This window comes from Coloeus monedula, assembly GCF_965178545.1.
Source record: "Coloeus monedula genome assembly, chromosome: 2".
Classification (NCBI taxonomy): domain Eukaryota; kingdom Metazoa; phylum Chordata; class Aves; order Passeriformes; family Corvidae; genus Coloeus; species Coloeus monedula.
In genome coordinates this window covers 5228107-5252823 of record NC_138782.1, presented here as the reverse complement: position 1 = coordinate 5252823, position 24717 = coordinate 5228107, and the positions used below count along the sequence as shown (strand labels likewise).

Sequence of the window (24717 nt, the reverse complement as noted above, 5' to 3'; positions counted from 1 at the left end):
TGCTGTGAAGACCCCTGGTGAATTTGTGATTCTGTGGCTGCTCGTCTCTGAGATTCAACTTTAGTTACTTTTAAATGAATAATCACCAGCTAACCAGACCAAGCATCTCCATTAAAGTCCTGCCTATGTTTACAAAGCCCCATGAAAGAGGGGTGCCTGTCCAGCATTATTTCCCAAAGGAACACGGAGCTCCTCTGCTGCTGCAGCTTCATCCTATGGTCAACTAATGACAAAGAAAGGGCTTACACGGATCACACGGTTTGAAGTCAGTCTGTAATAGAAACCAAAATTCACTTTCTCACTCTTTCATTAGCACTTCAGAGTGCAGAATGCAAACCTGTACATCAAACCAAAACTAGCAGAGGGACAGCAGTCAGAAAATAAATTCAGCTGTGTAAAAACAGTGTTAATTTTTATGTGGAACTGACATAGCTGTGGATGTTTTCCCCTTGTATGCCCTCATTAAAAGACGTTTTTGAGCTGTTTTACAAAGACAGGATTCTTAAATTAACCATGAGATCTAATGGAGGTATTAAATATGAAAAATTTGGGAAAAAAACACCAGTTCTCACTGATACTCTGTTCTGAATTCATAACATTAATCCTGGAGTAATCTTTACATTCTGCTCAATTTCAAAATGTGAATTCCAAGCAAGTAACTCTGATGCTTTTCAAACTTTATCTGAAGTTCCTAAAATGGAATTTTCCAATTTGAATCATCTCAGCTTAAAAACGGAGACCGGAACTGCCTCAGTACAATTCACACATATATTTAAGGACACAACATTTCATACTGCTAAAATAAAATGTTTTATAATGATCTGCAGGAGCTCAGCTAAGATGCCTCATGCGTTTGCCTTTTGCATCAGAGACCAGAAGAAGATACCAAAGGGGTTTAAAGATGCTATGTGAACACTTTCATAGTGGTATTGACCTGACAGAAAGAAATGCCTGCCATGTCACAAGATGGGTGACCTCAAATCTGTCAGCTGTGGAAGAAAAAAACCCACTATTTACAGGTTTAAACTCTAGCTTTGTAACCTGTTTGCAAGTGCTGTCTGGGACACCTGAAGATTATTTGGTCTTACCATCCTTTTAATGTTTTTTTTAAATTATTGATTTTCTTTTTAACACCAAAGAGCCTGTGTTCGACTCCTGGAACCCAAAAAGACAAATTCATCCTCTACCAGGCCTTCAAAGTAATAGTAAACAAGGAATCCAGCATTTTCTTCTCTTTATTTCATTAGATATTTGAAAGTTAAAATGTTTTCTAAAACATAGAATAAAAAATAGGATTAAGTAAATACAAATTTGCTTTTGATGTGCCCTCCTCGAAGGACAGGAAATCCAACCAACATTAAAAACAGTGGTCCAGAAAAGGCACAAACAGTTCTCCCCATGCTTTACAAAGCTCTTTTTCAAGCATATAATCTGACAGGAGAAGAGTTAAACATAAATCCAAATGGTACTTGAGTCCTTCTTCTGCTTTCCAATGTCCACTCAACTTCCAGGCACCTTTGCTGGTGAAGAGGGCATTTATTCAAACCAAGTCATGGGGGTTCCTTTTTGTGCTGCTTAGAACGTACAGGGCTACTTCATGTTGGTGCCAGAAGTCAAGAGTGAACTAAAGACACCCAGAAAGTATAAAACATGTAAAAAATACATTCAGCCCTTCTCAGTTCTACACAAAGAATTCCACTTTTTGTCTCGTCTCCAGACTCAAACATTGTACTTAGGAAATGACAGGACTCTTCAAATAATGTTTCCAGTTCTTAAATTGTTTTGTCTCAAGGGTAATTATATTAATAGACTTCCCTGGGTTTAATTAGCATTTTGTATAACCCCAGCTGATCATTAAAATTTCATTTAATCTGATCACCAAAGTACTTATTTTAGGTCCAGTCCAGATGAAGGAATTGCAAGTTACAATTACAACTGAGTGGATGAGCCAGGGCATTTTTCACTCCTAAATTTAATTTCAGCATCTCAAGTCCATTAGTGTGGATTGCAGAATCTTCCTCCTTATTTAACTGACAGCAGCAATCAATCACAACGTCCTATTTTGTATATTGGGAACACTAATTCGCAGTTCCTGTCACTCAGCAGTCGCAGGTGGCTCTTCCCTACCCAAAACTCAAGGTCTGCCAATCTTTGAGCCTCACTGGAAGGTACCAGCACACATCTCAGTGCGGACAGTTTCATGCTCACATTAAGTTATTTTGTCAATAAAACCATTTCACCAAAGAAAACAAGCTCCTGCCAATAAAAGAACTGATTTGCTTCTACAGTTGTGTTTGTAATAGAGCTTTTACTACTCAAGCTTTTGTACAAAACCTCTAGAAGTACATCAGGCTCCAAAGAGCTGAATCTCCCCTCTGGTTTCTGAGGAGCTGTGCTTCCAGGTGAATTACTGGGCTGAGAGTTAGGGAGGCCCGAGGGGAAACTTTTCCAAGCCCAGGGCTCTTGGCAAATGTAACTCCACAGCTCCTTTGTCATGCCCACAGGGAAGCATTAACTCCTTTTTGGAGGAATGGTATATGAAGGATTGAGTACACTCACTTCCCTGTTTCTATGAGGCTCAGCCACTTGTGGAGTCATGCATCCTGCAATTCCCAGCAGGTGGGAATAATGGCACCATGAGAAGCAGTATTATAGTTCCAGCTAAGTCCTGGAAACACGGCAAACTGAGATTAAACCAATTCTTTCAGAGGGAATGACAGCATAAACACGCACACACATTCAGCCAAAATAACAGCAAGAGCAAATCCTAAATTGTCTCTATTAAAACCAAAATCAAGCAACAAAACCAACTGCATCAGCACTGTTTTATATCATAATCCTGTACTTTATACAGACAGATAAACCCCAAGAAATGGCTTTGCTACACAGAAATGAGGATGATTTGATAAAATACAACTGGGCAAATCCCACAGACTAATAGACATACCTCTATACAATAAATTCCCACAGGAGTGCTGCTTTCCTCCTTCCCTGAGCTCATACGAACATGGCTATAAAGGTGCTTTGGGCAGACTCTATTTCTATGTCATTATCTGCCATATCAACTTCAAAACACATCACAGTGCTGGATACAGAGCCTGACACTGGATACTTACAGAACCATTACTTCCTCTCCTTCTGGCTTCCTTACAATGCATAAACTAGAGAAAACACCTCTGTGATTAAAGGAATATACTCATGGAATCTCAGCTGCTTGGGAGCACTGATTTTCCATGATGTTGAGTGCTCCTGACTAGGTGCAGAACGACTTCAGCTCCCAGTCCTCAATCTAGTTTAGATGGAAACCTTATTCTAATGTGAGGTTAAGTCTTGAGTAATTGCCTCTGGGTACTAGAACATTTGTAGCTGAGGTGTTTACAAGGCCTGGTTTACACATACTTATGGTAGCAGCCTTTAGGTTAAACTGAGAACACACAAAATTGTTTGTATTTCCAAGAGTTTGCTTTAATTGTCCAATATTTTAATAATCTGCTTACAGCCTGTCTGGTTTTGTTTATCTGGAAGAAGCAGTTTGCATGAGTAAGATAATTCGATTTAAAAAAATACATTCCCTGTAGATGTCTCCAATATGTAGAACATTTTGGCCACTGATGTTCTTCAAAAAGGCTGTGCTGCACTTTCTACACTGAAGCCATAATACTCCTTGGGGGAAAAGGTTACTTGATGCATGAGAAGTTTGGGATTTTATTCTGTTAAATATTTTGTTGCAGATCTGAACTCCTTGGGCCATTTTTGTTTGCACAAATCTTTCCCACTAAGTATTAGTCATGCTCTGAGTTCTGTTAAAATAGTTTTGATGAGAATTCTTGTAGCTGACACAGGGGCTCAGAAACAAAATGAAGCTGATTTGTAAGCATTTATTTTATCCAAAGTTTGTGGCTCAGCTGCTTATCTGAACTTCCATGATAAACTTTGGCTTGCTTGTAAATCTTAGCAAAGATCTTTTCATTAAACCACCAGCCATTAACATGAAAATTCAGTAAGGAAAAACAAGTGCTTTGAAATTAAATTTTAAAAAAAAAAGAAGCTCTTATTCAACCTATTAGTACTTTAAGAACTTGATTTCTAGATACCATTAAAAGCAATTAAACTCCAAAGCTCCAGAACTGCACTCCAAGGAGAACACATCGTGGCAGAACAAAATGCAAGGATGCAATCATTGCTGTGTTGAAAGTGCTGATGTTTCGTGTCTTTGGCTTTTAAAACACAGAGAGTCACTGCACCAAGAGAAATTAAACTGCTTGTGATTCAACAGCCTGGATGTGAGAGGGGGCCAGGCAGCTGCATCTCCCATGTTCTGGAACGGCTCATCAAAAGCAGAGAGCTGCTATCATTTCCCGAAGAAACTCCTGCTGCATCCTCTCTCTGTAAATCAAATCTCCACACGTGGTTCTTCAGACCCTACCTGCTTCTCGACAACTTGCTCAGCTTTTCAGATGTCAGCACCAGATAATTTTATTCTTGCCAGGCAATGTAACCTTATGTATGACATGCTCTCCACACGGCCTCCTCCACTGCTGCTAATTCCTGCACAATTAGCATTTGGTGGCACATGCTTCACGAACAGAGAGTCCCTGTTTAATTACCAGCACCCTCAGTCAGAGATTACCCAGGTACACAAAGGGGAACTGCCTCCATGCACCTTAGAAGAGAGAGAAGCATTTACAGAAAGGACTCTCTCTACTGCCCTTAACTCTATGCCCAGGGCAGTGTTTATTTAGCCAATGTTTCACTCAAGAGGTTTTGAAATACCCTTTTGTAACTTGCTTCCAGGTACAGTCTCATCACCTTGTTTTAAACTTCACAGCTCAACTGAGATGGCTTATTAAAGACACTGTGATCTTCTGTCAAGAAGGAATGTGGTCTCAGCTGACAAGGAAGGGTGGTGTTCCCACAAACGCTGCAGTCGAGCTGCTGGAAGAAGAAACTTACTCTACACCTGTGCCGAGACCTCTACCAAGGAAAGGAGGCTCAAGACAGGACCAAGTAAGCTGAAGGTGGAGAGGAAAATAATATAACAGTGCCATGTCCAACACCTTCTCAGGCTGACGATTTCAAGAGTTTTCTGTTCTGTTGGCAACTGAGCTCCAGTCCACTTCACTCAGTCTTTTCCAGAAATACATTTCAGCTCTGCCTCTTTTCAGCCATCTTTTTTTAAGCAGAAAATCCAGCATCTCTGTGTTAATACAATTTCCCAGGCATGAACTAAGTAACAGGCAAAGCTCCAGAACATTTTACATTCTGGATAAAGTGACACAAATTTTACATTAAGTTCATTTCCTCGGTGCCAGAACAGGAACCACTGCACCATTTACTTATCTCCAGCTGCTGCAGATCCTCAGAGATGGAGGCTGGAACTAGAACAGCACCAACTCCAGTGTTCCCATGTCAGGCAATGCCTTTGGGAAGTTGCCTTCCTGCCAGCCCTTTTTCCAAGATGTCTATAACTGATGTCAAGCAATTCAGAACAGAAAGCCAAGCAGTCGTGCAAACCAAGAGCAGCAATTCAGTGGCAGCAGATGCGTCTTCCTCAATTATCAGACATGCACATAGCAAGAAAGTTTATTCAGATAATCTTTCTTATGCCTCCTGCATAGCTTTAGAAACCTTTGGTCTTCCCGTTTCATTTCCCTGGATGTTGACAGTTAAGAACAATCTCTGCTTCTCCAAGAAAAAAAAAGTAACTGATGATTCAGAGATGCACAATTAGATTGAGATATTCCAGGTTAGGAAAGCAAATGTGACAAGGCTGTCAGGATCTTCCTCCCAGGTTTAGGAGAAACAGATGAGATGTTACATAAACTCCTCACTGATCACCAAGGTTAAGCTCTACACCAGATCATCAATTTAGAACCATTTACTATTCCAACATTTACTTAGAATTACAAGTACTCTACCATAATTTAAAGGTTGTTGGAGGAAAGAATGAATGGGAGCTTATTTTTTATAAATAAGATTCATAAAATTGAAGAAATGTAAACTTGGAAAGGACTTGAAAGGTCATTAGTGAAGTGTAATGGAGAAGAAATACTTGAATAACACAAATACAAATGCCTTTGTAAATACTGCTCCTGCTTAGTGCTTCACTCCCATTTTACAATATCCACACTATTCCTACTTCACTGCAAAAAAAGCAAACAAATATTGAGGGCACTGTCTGATTTAGTTACTACTGGAAAATTGCATTAGGCACAGATCCCAAAATAATAACTATTCTGCTCCTCAGCTTTTAAACAAAACATACACATTTGCAAACACTCTCTATGCTGTGCCTGCCAGCCTGCAGCTCATTACAAAGCACAGCAAAAAGGCTACACTGATAGTACTGCAGATAACGTATCTTGATCCTTCACTTTAAGTCAGCTCTTTCATCCCTGAAATAATGTCAATAAATAGCCCTGCAGCTACAGAAGCAAACACGGTTTGGGCTTTAAATACACCAAGAAAAACGTGAAAATATCTATGGAATTAGACTGTAATGCTCTGAAGGGGAAGATCAGACTGGCAGGAGGTCAGGGATTTGTTTATATCCATCTTCCCACCTGTCTGGTGCTTTGGCTGTGACATGCTGAGCGAGGGTAATGGATGGTTAGTGGTCATTCCTGCTGATTTGGACAGCAGGATGACGTGAGGGTTTTCATTAACAGAAACATGGGAGCCAGCTTTCTAGGATCAGACAAATTGGATTTCAATGCTCAAACATGAAGTGTGCTGTCAAATGCAATTTCTTCTTCAAAGAAACATGCCCTAGATAGAGGAATGGAATTGTAAATAGATTATAAACCATTTTTAAACTGATTACAGGTTACTGCAGGATCCAGACCAAAGACATGCAGTGGTGCAGGCTGAATATCACTGAACTGAGCTCCTGGTTTAGGGGGACTTCACATGCAATTTTCAAGAAACAAGACTAACTGCAAAGAAACTTTCTGAAAGAAAAGGGAGAAATGCACTAAAAATGAAATATCACTAAGTAAAAATGCTTTGCTGGGTTGGGTGTAGCTACACCAGGTTCAGCTTGGACATCAGAAGAAATTTCTTCACGGAAAAGGTTGTTAAACATTGGTATGGACTGCCAAGGGAGGTGATGGAGTCACCATCCCTGGTCAAGAAATGACTGGATGTGGCACTCTGCTCTGGTCTGCTTGACATGGTGACAGTTCAGCCACAGGTTGGGCTCAATGACCTCAGAGGTCATTTCCAGCTGCAATGATTCTGTGATTCTGAAATAATCCAACATTAGCTGAACTTCATAACTGAAGGTGCTTCACATAACACTTCAAACCCCTTCAAAGGAGCAACTGTTTGGATTCCAACTAGGAGTTAAGTAAATACAGATGTAGAAAGAGTAGAAAAATAAATGCATCAATGCACTAAAACTGCACCAGCTTATTACTTGCTGCTTATTGGACTTTTTCCTGGCTTAGCTGTTTCCCAACAAAAACCAAACAGCTGCTAAGATTGCACATGGAGCTCTTTGCCCCTGCATCTTGTCCAAGCTTTGCCAGATGCTATTTGGAGAAGACATCTCTCCTGCCTCCCAGACCCTGAGGGTTCCCTGGTGCTCTGTACCCATGCTCACATGCCTTTGCTTATAGCATGTCCTGGCACGGGGCTGAGAATCCGTGGCCAAGGTAGTGTTTGCAGTGCTGTGGGGCTGGCACCAACTCACAACATCCTAATGTGATTTCAGAGCTCTGCCCCTCTCCTTGGGGTCTTTATTTTCACATTTCACCTCCCCTGGCTGACAGTCACTCCAATTTAATGTCCTCTGGCTGGTCTGTGGTGGCCTCTCCAAGAAAATGTAATTGCAGTCAGCTGCTGACACTTCATTCCTACCAGACAAGGCATGTGGCCACCACCCAGCTCTTCCCTTCAGGAGAAAAAGTCACTTTTAACAGATGACCAGCACATTAAAAAATAGACAAAAGCATTTCCCACATTTCTAAAGGAGTCTATTTTAGACAGCACAGTTCATGCTTTGTAACAGCACTCCTATCTGTAATGTATCTATAAACAACGAATAGAAACAGATTTCAAGTTAGAAATAGAAAAGATTGTGCTTGGCTCAGATGACCCACTGTGGTCCCTTCCAACTGTACCCGTTATGTGATTTTTTTAAATTTAGAAAACAACTATTTGTTTTAATAGGAATCTATCTCTGGTCTAGCAAAATGTAGATGATTTCCACTGATACCAAGTATTTCAAATGAGAAAACAAGCAGAAATATTTGCAAAATATTTAAATTAATAGTTTAAATAACTACTGTTTCTAAAATATGGAATTTGAGACTAAATATGATTTTACATGGAAACTTTCCTCCATGTCTCCCTCATACTGCTGGTTGCTAAAAAAGCTCATCAGAATTGTTTTTGTACCGTTCCTGTCTCATGTGTAAGAAATAAAATTTACTCTGTATTTGTTAAAATGCAACTTTTAATGAAGCTCCCAATGCAGACATACAAAGAAATCCGAACACACACATTAAATTATGCTGAAAACCGAACCAACCCAGCAGAATAAACCAGCCTGGCTCGCTCTGTGTGCCCAGACTAAACTGTGCCCTCCCAGCCCAGAGTTTGCAGAAGAATTTAAACCCAAAGCCAGCTGCTGCCCACATCACTCATCCCTGCATTTCAAGAAAGCTCTTCAAACACAGTAAGCCATCATATTTCTTTCCCAGCCATGGTTTCAAACATTAGTGCTTTTGTTCTGAGCCTGAACATTATTTTCTCTTACAGGACATGACCAGCCAGCCCAGTTTTTTGCAATGTGATGAGGTTTTTCTTTGTTATATCCACTAATCAGTATCAAGAGCAACTTGGGAAAGAGAGATTCTGGATGAGCAGAGCCCACTCAAGTTGGCTTTTCAAACTAAGATTTTATTATTTGAAGCAAATTTAGAAGGAAGCCAATCAGCTCCCTCTGGGTGATGGGAATTTCAAAGAACCCTGCTGCACATCTCAAGAATAAATAACTGAAACACAGCTTTTTTTTCCCCCCCTTTCCTTTGGTGATTTGCCTGTTGATTACCTTTTCATTTCCTGGAGACAATTTCTACACCTTCTACTTCCCAAAACCCAAACAAAATCAATCCACCCCCCCAAACTGCAATCATCCACTGATGGGAGAGCGAAGAACTGGAGGCAGCACACGGAGCCTTGTGTTTCTGCTGCCTCTGCTCACAGGCCCAGCTAGAAAAGCATTTCTTTATTTCACTGGGGGGTGGGCTCACTCCACCATCGAGGGAACTGGAAAACACGAGACGTACTGATAAGTGACCTATAAATAGATTTTGGCTTTGCCCAAGTGCTCTGATTTGCAGCAATTGATGTAAGTAAGCTCTAGGTTTAAAGCCTGTGACAAACACTACTCTGAAACAGCTTGGTTGTGTAAACAACTGTCTCCATGGTGCAAGAGAGGATGAAATCCACTCCTCAGTGCCCTCCTTGAAAAAGCGGGCTCATGGGTTCCAAGCAGGGATTTTGCTGTGTGCCATTAGCTTTTGCATTTTGTGTCCATGCTGCCAAAACCACAGAACCTATATTAGCACTTGCACGGTGGTCCTTGCAATTCTCAAGCATAATCCCATGCAGAAAAGCAGAGAAACACAAGTATTTCTTAAATTTTTTACCTCCAGTTCTCTTTTTTGCAACAGGTAGAGCAACTGTACCACGCTCATCTGGCCAGATTGAACTATGTATTCATGCAATTCAATTCTGTACTCCCAGGAGCAATAGACAATGTGCACCTAAAGAAAAATATCCATCTGCATCGACATCAGGGTTCAGTATTTTCATGCAAATAAAAAATCTCATCTTTTTTCCTGGTTTATAAGCACATTAGAATTCTAAGTATGTCTCTAATATTCAACTGCAATTGAAATAATTTAGATCAAATAGTTTTATATTACATTTGACATTGCTCAAAGAGTAAAGGAAAACGCTTTTTTCTTCCTCATACTCTAAATAATGTTGCAAATAGTTTTGAATTTATCATCAGGATAAATGGCATGACTAACAGGCACAGTTCCTACTCAGGGGAAAGCTGCTGACAACACTTCTACATTCTCATCATTCGTCTTAATTCTGGGCTATTTAATATAGAACTCTCTTCAAATGATGCTTTGTCTCCCAGTTCTCTTATCCTGGGATCACACCTTTCCTGGATGTGCTAAACAAATGCTTGGTCATTGCAGGGTTTCTTCCTACAAGGCTTCTGGAGCACATGCCAAGTGCCTTGATGAATAAGGCTCCACAGGCAGGGCAGGAATCCACTTCCTTTCCATGGGACATGCAATCCCAGCTCAGGCGATTCCCCGTCTGCACTCCTTGGCTCCCATCAGGAAGGGAGTTCACAGTGGATCCTGTTTATTACAGGAATTGTAAACAAAGGTGAACAAACCTGTATAGGAGCACTAGGGGTGCTCACATTAGTCCTCCCTGTTGTGGAGTTGCACAAGCTTTTCAGTTTGCTTAAAGATATTGAACTGATAAGCTGAAGATTATTCCAAATATTCAAACAGCTCAAAAATATGAAATTTCCTAAAGCCATGGGGAGGTACCCACAGTGCCAGCAGCAGGCATATGGTCCGGGAGCAGGGAGAGGGAACCTCACATCCCCATCCCCTTCAAGCATAAGGGCTTGTTTCCATCCACACAGAGATTCAGAGGACAAGAACTTGTGTCTCCTTCCACCACACCTTCTCCTCCCCTGGCAACACTGCCAGCTGTGGGCAGCTTTTTCCCTGTTGCCAAGCACAGCACTGCTGTAAAGAGCACAAGACTGTCTGAGAATCACTGGGTTTTGCCAGATGGCAGAAAGCTAACAGAGATTGTGTAACATTTGTTTACAGCCTGATAAATTTTACCTTTGCGCTCGTAATTTGCCCAAAGAAGTTTTCAGTGGAAGTAGAAAACACGGTACCTCCCTTTCAAACACAGGAACATTTAAATGCTCTTAATCAAGCTGGTATCTGATGCCTAAAAACACCAGTAAAGGCTTCCTTTTAATTACATAATTTGCAAGTGTCACATGCAAACATTTAAATTAGCAATATCAAGTGATTATGCTTTCAGAGAAAACACTTTAAATATAAACCAAAAGGAAAAGCTGAGCATCATCAAAATATGAGGAGACCTAAGCACTGCTTTCAAATTCTCCTTTTTTATTATGTAAGTAACAGTTAAATAATTCCACTTTTCCTCCCACCGTTTGAAACTCTCCTGACTCCAGCAGGATGAAAAAAAAAAAACAACAAAACAGTCTTAAAAAAAGAAATCAGTTCCCACAACTGAAATACTGCCACAAACTTATCAGCGTCTGAAAAATGAGCGAGACAATATTAAGTGTCGCCTAGAAGAATTTACAGCAGCAATAGTTCCTTTGAAACATGCACTTTGCAGTACAGGGACAAACATGGTTCAATGATTAACACCTCAATTATGAGAAGTTGCAACCAAGGACATCAGAGAATTGTAAAATGGTTTGGGTTGGAAGGAGCCTTAAAGATTATCTGGTTCCAACCCCCCTGGCATGGGCAGGGACAGCCACTAGAACAGGTTGCTCAGAACTCCATCCAGTCTGGCCTTGAACACTCTACTTTCCTCAAATTCAAGCTCATTCTACACCATGAGGCACCTCAGTTCCCAAAGCACCCCAGAGCCTTTGGGCCACTGCACAAACACTCTGAAGGACAGTATGAAAGCAACTCCAAAAGAAATTCTCCTCTTCTTTCAGCCAAAACCAAGCAAACCCAAAGCCCTGCAGCAGTTCTGAAAATGTTCATGGACTCACCTGTAAAACACACACACACCACGAGACCTCAACAAGCTCCTGTCCTGCCCTTCCTCTCTCCAACACCTTGCATGTTTACCCTGGTAGCTACAGTCCACGGCTATAAAGAAAGACTTTACCACTGTTCTAACCAAACATATATAAGTATTTCTGGAGAAGAAGGTGACATTCTCTCCTACAAAACCAGTGTTGTCTGAGGGGTGTGTAAACACAGAGAAGGAAGGGGGAAAACTTCTGGGCTGCAGCTCAAGGCTGCTGGGGATGGAAACAGCAGCGTGGGCAGATCCCCAGAGCCAGCTTTGGGAGCAAGCAATTGTTCTTTTCAAGGCATATCTGGGCTAACTGGGATAGCATAAAATCAGCCTTCCCTCTCAAACTTCCAAATAACCATTTTGAGGTTTATAATTTTTTACCAAAAACCTGCTGCAGAAAACCTTCCTGTGTTGGCTTTGATCTTTAACCCTCTGAAGGGAGTCCGGTTCTCTGCAACAGCCAAAGCAAAGTCCCCCTGCCCTGGAGGGCTGGGATCTGCTGCCACAGCTCTATCAACGATCCCCACACACATTAACTTCTATTTGTCTCAACATGCAGGTAACCATTCACACAGATGCTTTAGTTTACCTGAATTCAGTTTTGTCCTTTTTTTAAGCATTTTAACAACATGCAAATTGCAACCATTATTTCTGAGATTAATGTTTCCCCTTTATACCATGACCTTACCTAGCACGGCTGTTCTGCTTCTGCCACTTCATTAGCAAACACCATTTTGAAGCCATTTACACTAAACATTCCCAACTACAGCACACAGTCTCTCATATAAATTATTTTAAATGTATTTCATTAATCTTGGAGGAAGGAGGTTAACTCCAAGCGGCAACAACAAAAAAATCTTTGTGTAATTTCAGTTATGGCATTATCAATATAGAATGTGTTTCAGAAAAGAGAAAATAAGCATGGGATGCGTTGCAAATCAGACCCACCACCAGTGCAGCTCCCCTGAACTACCAGAACCTTCCACCACAGTAATCTTTTATAAAAATTACTGATAATAATAATTTTTCTGTATTTCAACACAACAGAAAGATCTCACTTCCTCTGACCTGTTTTTTTAAAAAATCAAATTATTTACCAATTGCAGTAAACTATGTTTAACACTGTCCTAAGCACCAGGACTGGTCACAACTTTCATGAATTCCAACAACCCAGATCGTGATATATTAGTATTTGCAAGTCATACTGGCACTTGTTTCAGGATTCCTTCTGGAAATAATACGGAAAAGACATGTTCTTTTAACAGGTGTTATGGTAATTAACCACCACTGGAAGTCTGGTATGTGGAAACCAGTCTCCCTTGATGGGAATGAGCCCAGACGTGAAGACAACACACAGCAGGGTGAGAAAACATCAGCTTCCATCTAGGCCTGATTCTAAATCACACCTCAGAGTTCACTCTGATTCCAGAAGACAACAAAGAAACTGGATAATGCAAAATATCACAGCCAAGAACTTCCTAAGAAACTTCCAGCCAAGGGGATTTCTTCTCCAAAGTAAGGCTATTGTGTTTTCATCCAAATTCTTCCAAATAAGCAGTGTCACTCAGAAGCTCACAAACCTAAACCATATGGAGTATGTTTTTAAAAGAGCGAACCTGCATTTCAACAGATTGCTGCACTTTACAGATATGCACTCAGGAGTCTTCTGTGTTGTTTGGCAATTCAGGACTGTGGTACCAACTAAATCCAGAGCTACCTGAACGTTAGCATAAGATCAGCATGGAATCGTCCCTTTCTGCACCTGCTCTTTCTGGGACACGCCACAGTCCCAGAGCACTGATACATTTCTGCCAGTATTGCTGTAAGAGTCTTCACAGTTCAGGCTGGTTAATCATTCAACCAACACTTGAGGGGTATGAAGGCAAGCTCATACTCAAGAGGCTAAGCATGGGAAATGTTTAATTCACCTGCTTTCTTACCCAGCCCCTAAAATAATTTCTGTTCACCAAGAATGACACGTATGTACATTCACAAACAAGATTCGTCTGCAGATCAACCTTCTCAAGAAGGAATACCTGACTTTTGCCATCTATAGCCAAACTATGAAGGATATTGGACACTCCCAGTGCTATTAACCACAGGAAAGATCCAAATGCAGAAAACCGCTCCTAATTCTGTCTCTGTGCAATGCTAGCACAGATCAGCCACATCGAGGAGCAGCTGTGCAAATTTTACTCAGCCAGTGTGTAGCTGTGAAAATTCTTCTCTTTGGAAAGACTCAATCCACAATGTACTCCACAGCAAGAAAAACCTCGCTAAATCATGTATAGCTGTGTATCAGTCTTAACATACCGCAGTTTTCACCAGAAATACACTGCTCTTTAGTCTCATGAATCACAATGGGTTGAAAAATGCATTAAGCCAACCTTTGGCCCTCAGAAAATGTTCTAGTAGCTCTGGCCTACAGAGAACCATTTTGCTTCCCTGTCCCATGCATTTTTAAGGAACACCCCTTCGAATGGCTCATTAACAGCCCAGGAGTGGAAGAGCGTCTGAATTCCCCAGTGGCAACAGCTGATAATTTTGTTTATTTAACTAGGATTAGTTTGGGAGGTAATGGAGCTGAGAAAGCCACAGACAGGCAACTAACACTCAATACAGCTGTAATGTTTTTTGTTATCACCACAGAAATTCTGCCCAGGATTTATTTAAAAATGAAGTATTTGTATGTCTTACTTGGTAGCATAATCCTATTCATAATTAAATAGGAAGGGAGCTTGGTTTAGTTTGGTTTCAGAAACAACCTATGGTATTAAAAACCCCAAGCTATCAGATATTTGGATGCACTTGCCTATTCTTTCTTGCACATCCACTGCTGACAAAGCAAAAGAAACCAGTCTCATTTCTGTTTGATGCTTTGGAAAAATGGTAACATGGATTTAACATGAATATACTGATATCACTACCCTGAAATTCCGTAGTTTTCTGCTACTTCATAGTTCACATGGACCTCTGGCTATTTCCATCTGTTCCCATTAACGACCCTACCTGTAGCTGAATTTTAAGTCCTGCTCTCATATTCCTAATAAAATGTTTCCCTGTAATACTGGCCGAGGTCTCTTTGCAGGACACCTGTGTCCCTACAAGGTCTCTGGTGCAGCTGGGGCATGCCAGTGGCACAGCCACACCTTGGGACACACACAGACCAAAAAGCCTCACAGTTCCATCACAAGATCCCAAAAACCCATTGATATGCAGATGATAACAAGCATATCAAACCTTTGCAACTGATTAAAACCTGACAGCTTTCTCCAAACGGCTGTTTACAAGCTGAGGGATGTAATGACAAATCACCAAGCTGGATTCCAATAAACGAGGAAAATTTTAATCATTTGTTCTAAACAGTTGCAGAAAGATGCATCTGCTGTGACATTTTCACTTGAGCCTGTTGATCCTACATTTGAAGCTTCAGGGTACTGCACTACCATCAGATCTCGCCACTCTACTGCTAAAATACGTGCATTAATATTTATGAACTATTTCTAGATGGAGATTATGGCTCCGAAGGAAAGACGAGCAGGGTTCAGTTATTGAGAACCTTTACATTTTCCAGTGAAAAACTTTGAAATTCTTTCCACACTGAGCGTTCATGACACAGGCTGAATGAAGCATTCCTTATTTTTATGGATGGCAAAATTTTATTTATTAGTTTTTGTCTTAGTGTTGCACTAGGGCTGTACTTCACAAGACTTTGTGATGTTGGTGCACATCAAAAGAACACATGGATCTGCAAGGTAACAAACAAATAATATTGGAAACTGACAGGCAGTATCAACATCTTAGCATTGCTAAAAGTACCTCCAAAATAACTTTGTCATCCCACCAATTTTTAAATTTTGTGCCAGCCACTGCAAAAATGCCATTTGTCAGATTTGAGGTTTATCACGAGTGACAGAACATTGGGGTTTGTGACAGCCGTGGCGGGACATGCTGTCCCAGCTGCACTCTCAGCTCATTAACATCATTAACATTAGTTGTGAAAGCAGGAATAAGACATCCCTGTCCTGGATCGCTGGGCAGCAACATTGGTCATACCAAAAGGGGCAAAGGAAAAAAAATGAAGCATGCATCTACACAGGTTTATTCAAAAGCACCAGCAGCAGTAGCATTTAAAGCACGGCTTTACCGATAATTTCTGGTGTTTTCAGGAACTCAAATATCATGTATTTAATTGAGCAGTGTCTACTTTTTCAAATTTAAATGTCAAGTTTTAAAATTACAGTTGTAAGATGCCTCTGTGCTTCTTAAAATATGGAATTTCTTATTACAGGCTTTGCACTGTGAACTCTGGCAAACAAAAAGAAGATGGAGGCTTTATAAATACAACAAAGAAAAGTATAAAACCAACCAGCTCAGAAAGCTAACTGAAACAGTCAGCAAGTAGGAACAAAAAAAAATTAAATCCTCCTGGCAATGATTCATAGTGAAAGCCTTAGAAAAAACCCTGTGCTTTCTGCCATGCCCTGAATGTTAGTAAATCGTGATTCCAACAAGCTGCCCAGACAGGGCTGAGTTACACAGTGGATAACACACTGCTGAAAAGGTCCCAGTTCCCTAAGCATTAGGGGTTCTGAAGAAGATCACCAATTTGGGCCACTGAAGGGTCCAAGGAAAAGCCCCCTCACTCTCAGGGCCCACACTCTGGGCAGAATTTAAACCACTTCCATTTCCACATGAGCACTGGCCAAATACCATACAAAGAAATGCATCTTAACCTTCCTCAATAAAGTAAAACTCAACCTAGACAAAATTTTTATGCAACTCAATCATCATTATGAAAAAAAAAGCAGTTATGTAAAAGAATAAACACATTTGGGGTGGATGTTTGTGGCTGTTGCTGCTATCCCCCAAGGTGAGTGGGAAGAAGGTGAGCTGCGTGCACATTCCATTTTTATTTCTTTTTGGCAGAAATAGAACAGTGCTTAGGCATAATTTACATTTTCTAATTTAGCATCAAGGTTGTTGAAGGGAAAGCAGCGTGCATTTCTATCAGCAGACAAAAATAACAGCAACAGCAGCGTTTGAGAGGGGCAGAGCGACAGAAGTCGGTGCTGCAGAGGGCAGCAGGTGTGTTGCTGTCCTGTGCCATCCATGGACACAGCTGTCTTTTCCGGGGAATGGACTGAGTGGACAAAAAGTAAAAAAACCCAATAAATCTGCCATTTCCCACAGGCAGTCTAACCAGGGTGTTACTGAAGGCAACGTAAATGTCCCTGCTGTCAGTCCTACTGACTCTCAGTCAGAGCCATGGAGTGCAGCAGCCAGCACTGCACTCCAGAGAGCTCTGACAATTCAAACAGACTTGCACATCCTCATTTCCCCCCAAATCCCCCGATTTTCAGTTAAAGAATTATTTAGACTTTCCTTGCTAGTTTTCCTTTTAGTTCCTGAGCCCACCTAGTTCAGGAAATGCTGCTTTTCCTCTACAGATGTGTTAGAAGCCAGCAAACCTTCCACAGCAGCTTTTGGAGTACAACTAAGGTCCAAAATCATCTCACTCTACTTGAGCATTTCAAGAAAACCCACTAAATACAGAGAGGCTAGTGCTGATATTAAAATAGTAGTTGGAGTCTTGGCAAATTTGTGACATTCAAACATCTGAATTTTTTTTCTCTGTAGAGCTTGCTTGTTAAAGTGAAAAAATTTGGGGCAGGGGAGCCACGAGATTTTTTAAAATTGGGGATTACTCTCTAAACACATCTTGGCATGAGAGCGATTCTATCATCCATAATTTCATCTCCTACAGGTTTCACAGTATATGTTATTTAAAGAAATTCATTTCCTGCTGAATGATTTATGAGGGAAAACAGGATGCTGAGGGAAAACAGACTGATCAAATGCATCAAAAGTTTTCAATATGAGCATTTACCATGGGGTTATTTCCTTCTCCCTGTCAAGTCATCCTGATATTTCTTCTCACTAGTAAAAACACTTATATAGTTGCTAAAGATTTTAGTTTCCATAGAAACTGTTATTGGCTAAAGTAAATACAAGATGGTAAAAAGTGTGACCTCCCCAGTCCTGTGAGCATGTTTGCAGCTGCCAGATTTTCACCACCTGACCATTCATTTCCCAGTATTTACTGGTGCCTGACATTTTTAGCTGCGGCTCCCTTCAAAGAGCACAGACACTCTGCTGAGTGGCACTTCCATGCTTTCCAGAAGGCATGTGAATATTCATAGCTATTCCTACGGCTCCTTGTACCAAAGCACATTTTGTGTTATTTTGCAGACCTCGTCACTGAACTTTACAAGGGAAAAGATATCTCTTAGTCTGCACATAAAAACCAAGCTCGGGTTACCAGGTAATGTGTGAATAAAGGGAAATAAATCATTGCTTCATCACAACTAATGATTTTCTCCTGTTCTCAAAATTCCTCATGCTCCCTTTCCTACCTGATTCTAATGCCAACTAAAAAGGCAAAGTCCTGATAATCATTTTATAATTCCTTCACTTCTTTACAAATTTCATTTGAATGGAGGCACTTTTCCTGACATACACAAATGTGTCTTTTCTTGTTCCCTTCAGAACAAGATTTTCATTTTCCTTCTCATGTAGAGCTCTGCTGCAGTGCTCTGTGCTGCCTGAGATTCTGCCTTTCTACCAAGGAATCAGCTTTTGCATGTATATTGCATTGAGATGGAAAACCCTGTCACCATTTCTGAAAATAGCAGCTGAAGACAGAAGGAGCCATCCCTGACAATGTGCAAAAAGAAGGCGATGCTGGAGCTTCTCAGAAACTCAGGGTCATCTGAGTAGATTGCTTTTCATCTCCCAAGCATCAAGTGCCTTGGTATCCACTAAAAACTCCCTTCTACATCATTAGAAACCCAAGTTCCTGCCCACATGACAACAGCACTGCTCAGGGGCAGCCACAAATTCATTATAGAACCCAAAAGTGTGTTCTCAGCTCATTCTTTGTGCTACCTTAACATGATGACTGTAGGGTGAGAGCTGCACTTCTGTGCCTTCAAGGGAACTTTTGAGGCTAAACATTGAGGGAACAGAGAAAGCAACCAGACCAGCTGGATGAGAAACCCAGGAAGATGCAAAAAACATGCAAGAGCAATCACAAAATATATGGGACTGGACTTACAGAAAAGTACTATGGAAAACTGAGTATCAACCAAAAAGGCTAAAAGAGAAACCTTAAAACTCCTTGTGCTTCTCAGTCCTTTTTCAGAAATGAAGAATACTCGTGGCAGTGCACTGAATGCAGCACGAGAACAGACTGAGTTTTGGAAACTAGGACTGCCTACAGTCCTCTAAAATCCTTACTTGCTGGTGGCTCTGGGTAGCAGCACACCTCACACATTCTGGTAGCCTACCGTGGGTGAAGTTAATGACACTGAAACTTAGCTTTCTATAAAAATAAAAAGGAATTATGCTTTTTTATTTAATGGAGAAGTTAAGGCTTATTAAAAAAGACACTTATTTCTATCAAAAAGCAGCAGTAGATTAGAAATACACCAAATGAGGTTTAAAGACTCCCATTAAGTTGGTAATGACAACCCATAGGTGAAATCTACTCTCAGAATTCTGAAAACAGATTTAAAAATGTGCATAAACTGGCAGAAGTCCCCTAATATAAAAATTGTGCAAAACTATGGGCAGAAGGAGGGGTGGTGGGGTGATGTAGAGAAGATCACCTCAGCCTCTTAGTTTACAGTGAAAGCAAGGGGTGCTCCCAGCTGGAAGCAGAGCTGTGGAAAAGAGCCCCTGAAAAGCTTTGGTGAGTATCCTCCATTCCCAGTGCTCTCTCGTCAGCCAAAATCCCAGGGGTTTTACTGGAAACCTCTGTGCAATCCCAGCTGCTACTGCCTGACTTGGAGCCAAGCCTCCTAAAGCTGAGCTGTAGATCCTCTGTGGAAGTGACGCGCACAGGGCTCTGCAACGCCGCTCACCTGCAGGCGACGCTCCTCTGCTCACCCCTACAACACGCATCAAAGCAAACTGGTACAAATGGCCCCAAAAGCAGCCTTTTATTTCACACCATTTGCAAGATGCCATCAGCAGCCAACCCAGGTGCCGTTTTCCTGCTGCCCACACACAAATCAATGACAAAAAGCGAACTCATTCACACAGGTGGTGTATTTCACCACCCCGAGAGCCCGGATTTTCTCCTACCCTTCATTTAATGCCACTGCTGTCAAATCTGTAACGTGCTGTAACAAAACCAGCCTTTATGTAACCCAATAAAAAAAAGTCACCAAGGCAATAGCTACGCATAAATTTTAGCTAAAAACATTTTGTTAGAAGAACATGAATGTCCTCTGTAAAGCGGGTAGCATGTTAAAATAATGTTCTAGACATTGTTAATACTTCATTGCTATTCATCATAGAACCATTAATCATGGTGAACTCATTTGGTATTAATGTGGATGTCATAAAGTACTTCTGTTGCATTTCAATTATAACTCAGCCTTTAAAATGCTGCCAGCACTACATGGAGAGCTTTGAAAACCAAATGTGAATAATCTGTTCAGAGATAACTACAACTGCTTTCTGGCACAGAAAAACAACCTTTTCCATTCCTAATTACCCAGGGAGGGCTGAGGAGCCCCTGGGGCAGTACCTGGGCCCAGGGCTGGCTGCAAGGAAGAAAGGTCACCCAGACCCAGGCATATTCCTTCCCCAAGATGAGAGGAGGAGAAACATTCTTTTGGTCTGTTCAACCAGGGCTAAGCAGCTGCGGGGCCACACCTTCCAGCCCCCGGGGATATTTCATTTTTTCCTATCGCTCCTGGGATTCCCTGAGGCACTCTCTTGCTTCCAGAGCTGAGTGCTTTGGTTTTTCCTCTGATGTGCTGTGTCTGCCCAAACAAGAACACCAGAGAGAACTTGCATCTACAACCTAGTGTCTGTAGAGACTATAAAGGAGTGCACAATACATTAGGGCAAACCCAAAGGGAGCTGATATCCCAACCTCTCCGATAACAAAAAAAAATCCAAACAATCTCTTTCTGGCCTCAAGAGGCACTGAAAGAGGAAAATCAGCAGCAGAAAATACAACATGGACTCAAACAACTATCAGCCCCTTGCCATCAGGGAAGCCAAAAACTTGTAAGTGTACCTTGACAAACCAAGACTTCTGTTCCTGGGCTGCCAGCAGAGCTTCCAGCAGGATTTTACACCCAGAATCCAAAGACAACGGCTCAACAATCCCAACGCTTCTCAACAGAAACAGTGTTAAACAAAGAAAAGGCAAAATACTACTACTTAGTGACGGGAACTTGTTTTTCTTCCTTTCAATTCTTGCATATAATTCCCATTCTTTTTTATCAAGGTCAGCAATGTAACAGGGAAGCACGCAGCAAGAATTCCTACCTTGGGAGCTCTGGCATGTTTTCCGCATCTGGCATCTTTGACAAGGCTGATATCCAGCAGCTCAGTCTCCTAGAAGGAAAAATTGCAACGCAAGTTATTATTACATTATTCAAAAAGCCTTGTTGTGTTATCAGTGTCCCACTTCCCACATCTGTTTGTCCAAAGTAAGATCAGCTTCAAGGAGAGCTCAGGTACACCCAGGCAATTCCAACAGCAATGCTGTGCAGGTCTCCTAGGATATATAGATTATATAGGAGCCATAAGAGTCAAGCTGATTTTCTGGATTGCTAAGTAGCAGGTGCTGTGCTTTTGGTTTAATCTTTTTAATACAATTTTAGCATTTTGATGCTTGTCATAGTGTGACAAAAGGCAGTGTTACAATCAGAAAACCCTGCCTCTGCAATAGAAAACCTGCTTTATTATTGCCAGAACACTTTGAGAAGTGCACATAACCCCCCCCAAAGTGTTATAACGATAACAAGGTTCAACAATTTTAGTGACTCAGTAAAACAACATGCACTTTTTGACAAGCATTTCAGAGTTCATGTGCTACTCTTAAGTTACGGGGTTATACAACACATGCCATGCTTGGAATAAAACTGGCACATGAGAACAGCTTCTGCTGGGCAAATTCCTGCCCTCCCCTACACACACATAACCTGAAGAATCCCCTTTCCCTGATTTGAGGATTTGGAAGGAGAATGGACGCTGGAGATGGGAGCAGTGTGACTCCCAGCTGCCGACAGCAGTCTGAAATACTTCAGCAGCAGTGTGACCACACTGCAGGGAGAGCCACACCACTTCAAAGCATTTCAGCCTTCCAGAGTAGTAACTGCAAATGCTGTGCAGAGAACTTCGTATCTTTGTCCGGGACAAAGCCATTACTCCTTTTCTTCTAATTCCAAGGAGTAAAGAAAAATATAAATTGATGGACATGTTATTTCACCAAGGGTTACTTGGGATCCTGATTTTTTTTTTTCTTTTCATTTTAAGAAACCCACTCCTGCACAGCTTTTGCAGACCTTTGTTTTCTACTAAGACCAGCTCTACCAACCAGTTTTCATGTGACTGTACATTCATCACATTCTCCCCTGCCCCCCCTAGGAATCCCAGTTCCTCCAGTTCTAATACTTGCTGAAGTCCATGAGCAAATTTTCCCTTCTTTATGTGGCCTGTTTAGGGAAACTTGCACTTTTTAGAGGGTTATTTTTTGCCCTTACTTCCCTGAAAGAGTACAAGGGTATCAAATCTTGCCAAGATTTGAAAGAATCATTGGCAGGGTGATAAAAGGTGGAAATAACCCAAACTCCACCAATATACAGGGCATATGGACACAAGCACTCTTCTGACAGTGTAGGTGGAACTTTAAATAAAAACAGTTTACAATTAATTACAATAAATAAAAAAAAATTACAATTACAAGCAGGAGGGCTTTGAGTCCTTTTATGTTAATCCATGTGACCATAAAGATCCTGGCAGGAATGAAAACAATGGAATATGGCAGAGCTACACATGAATTTATCACACTCAGAGCAAGAACTCAGGTGGGAAACAGGAGTTATATTTACCACACCAAACAATACCCACACCCCGAACTGGTCTCATGCCCACTGTGAAATGTTCCACAGAAGCTCCAGGCACATGCAGACCATGTCATAAAAATCAGATTTCACCAACTGAAAGGACTAACAAGCACTAAAAATAAAGGCTTTAACAGCAAACGCATGAGGGAAATTAAAAATGCTGAAGAAAAATGGATCTTGCACTGAGATGCTGAGCCACACAGAGTGAATTTCAAAAGCTTATTTTATTTGTCTGGTACTTTGGTTTTAAAAAAAAAAAGAGAAGAACAACAAACAGTAATTTATTCACTTACGAAAGTGCAACTAGACCTTCTGTAACACAAACACAAAAAGACCCTTTTAAGTGGAATAACACACATTAAAAAGAGACACAAGAAAAGGAAAAGGCAATGACCAGCACTCCGAAGGACCTGAACAACCCTGCCTAGTTCTTCATCCTCCCAGATGGAGGAGGATGAGCAGGTATAGGGTTGGTTTGGAGCTTTGACTACTACTTTCAAGCTGCTTGCATGCCACCAAGCCACATGCAGAAAATGTGACCACCTGAGGACCCAAGAAATGGCAAGGGCAGTCTAAGAAAAAGGGGAAAGTGGAATTTTGTGGGGCTACTTGGCCAGCCCAGCTGCCAGGGCTGTAGGAATGGCTGACCCCTGAACATGCACCTCATGGCCTTCCTGCCCTGTTACCTTTCTGACAGAGAACACAGAGTTTGTAATCCTATCCCTAGAATCCTTTATATCCCTGTTTGACAACATCATTTCATGTAAGTAAACAAGAGCAGGACCTGCATCCATGGAAGTGCCTCTGTAGGCAGCATTCAGTGGGGTTTAGATAAATCAGAATTCATAATGGGCCATTTCTTAGTACTTTGATACAAAAAAAACCTCCTGGAATTCCCTCACCCCAGGCACTTGCTTTCATCTTTCAAACAACTAATTAAGAGGGCAGAGATCAACTTCCTTGGAAGTCAGAGGAAATACAATTTCCTATTTCCCTATTGCGAAATGTGGGTCGATTTTTGTAAAGGGAAAATACACTTGAACAGTGGCCAAAGAAATGCCCCATTTCCTGCACAGCAAAATAGCCCAAACCGTCCCCCACCTCAGTCAACAGGAGATTTGTTAACGTCTTCCTCCCTCCAGGCTTGGAAAATGCACCCTGTGTAGCAGGAGGCACAGAAGCCATAGCAACTGGGGGGAAAGAAAAAAATCCAAACCCTCTGCAAGTCCAACTTTCCCCTGTTTAGAGACCTCCGGTCACTGCTGCTGAGACTTAGTCCTGCAATAGAGTAACATCTCTTAATGCAAGTGGTAGATAGATCCCTCCAATAATTTCTAATACAAGAATTCCGGAGCTGTGAATTATTAATCCTACTATGTTTGGTTTCAATTAGCAGCTGAGACAGAGATGCATTCAGAGAGGGCTGCATTGTGCAATCTCACTTTTATGGGTGAGCACACACGCACAAAAGCAATGGATTGTGCAACCCTCAGCGTCTGCTAGAGCACTTATAATTAGGCCCATCTGAATTTAATATAATAACACCAATTTATGCCAGCTGAGGACCTGGCTCACTTCTATTTTAAACTGCCCAAAATGATGCCAACTGAGTCATGGTGCCTTGGGAATGTGCTTGTGACATAACCCCAGCTACAAAGCAGGAATCCTCGTGGATCCCGCCCTGCTGGAGAGCCATCAGCAGCAGGGCAGGCTGAGAGCAGGACCAGCTGTCCTACAGAACCACCCAAAACTGTGTCAAGGAGACCCAGCAAGAGCAGGTGTGCATTGTCACAGCTACACGGGTTAGTCCAGAGAGCCAACTGCTTTACAGACATCCCTAACAAAAATAATTCCACTCTTCTGCAAGCACTCATTGTGGCTGAGGAGTCATGTATTGCACTGACCTCAACTGTTCAACCTCCATTTCTATGTCCCT

General features: G+C 41.4%; 1 protein-coding gene across 4 annotated transcripts in view; it reads right to left on the bottom strand.

Moving 5' to 3' along the window:
• The window catches only part of PLCB1 (phospholipase C beta 1), a 341984-nt gene that overhangs the window by 223528 nt on the left and 93739 nt on the right, over positions 1-24717 (bottom strand). For all 4 annotated transcript variants that reach the window (XM_082302895.1, XM_082302897.1, XM_082302898.1 and 1 more), the window contains one exon: positions 21199-21267. In XM_082302895.1, coding sequence (XP_082159021.1) covers positions 21199-21267 — 69 coding nt within the window. The remainder of the gene's footprint in view (positions 1-21198; positions 21268-24717) is intronic.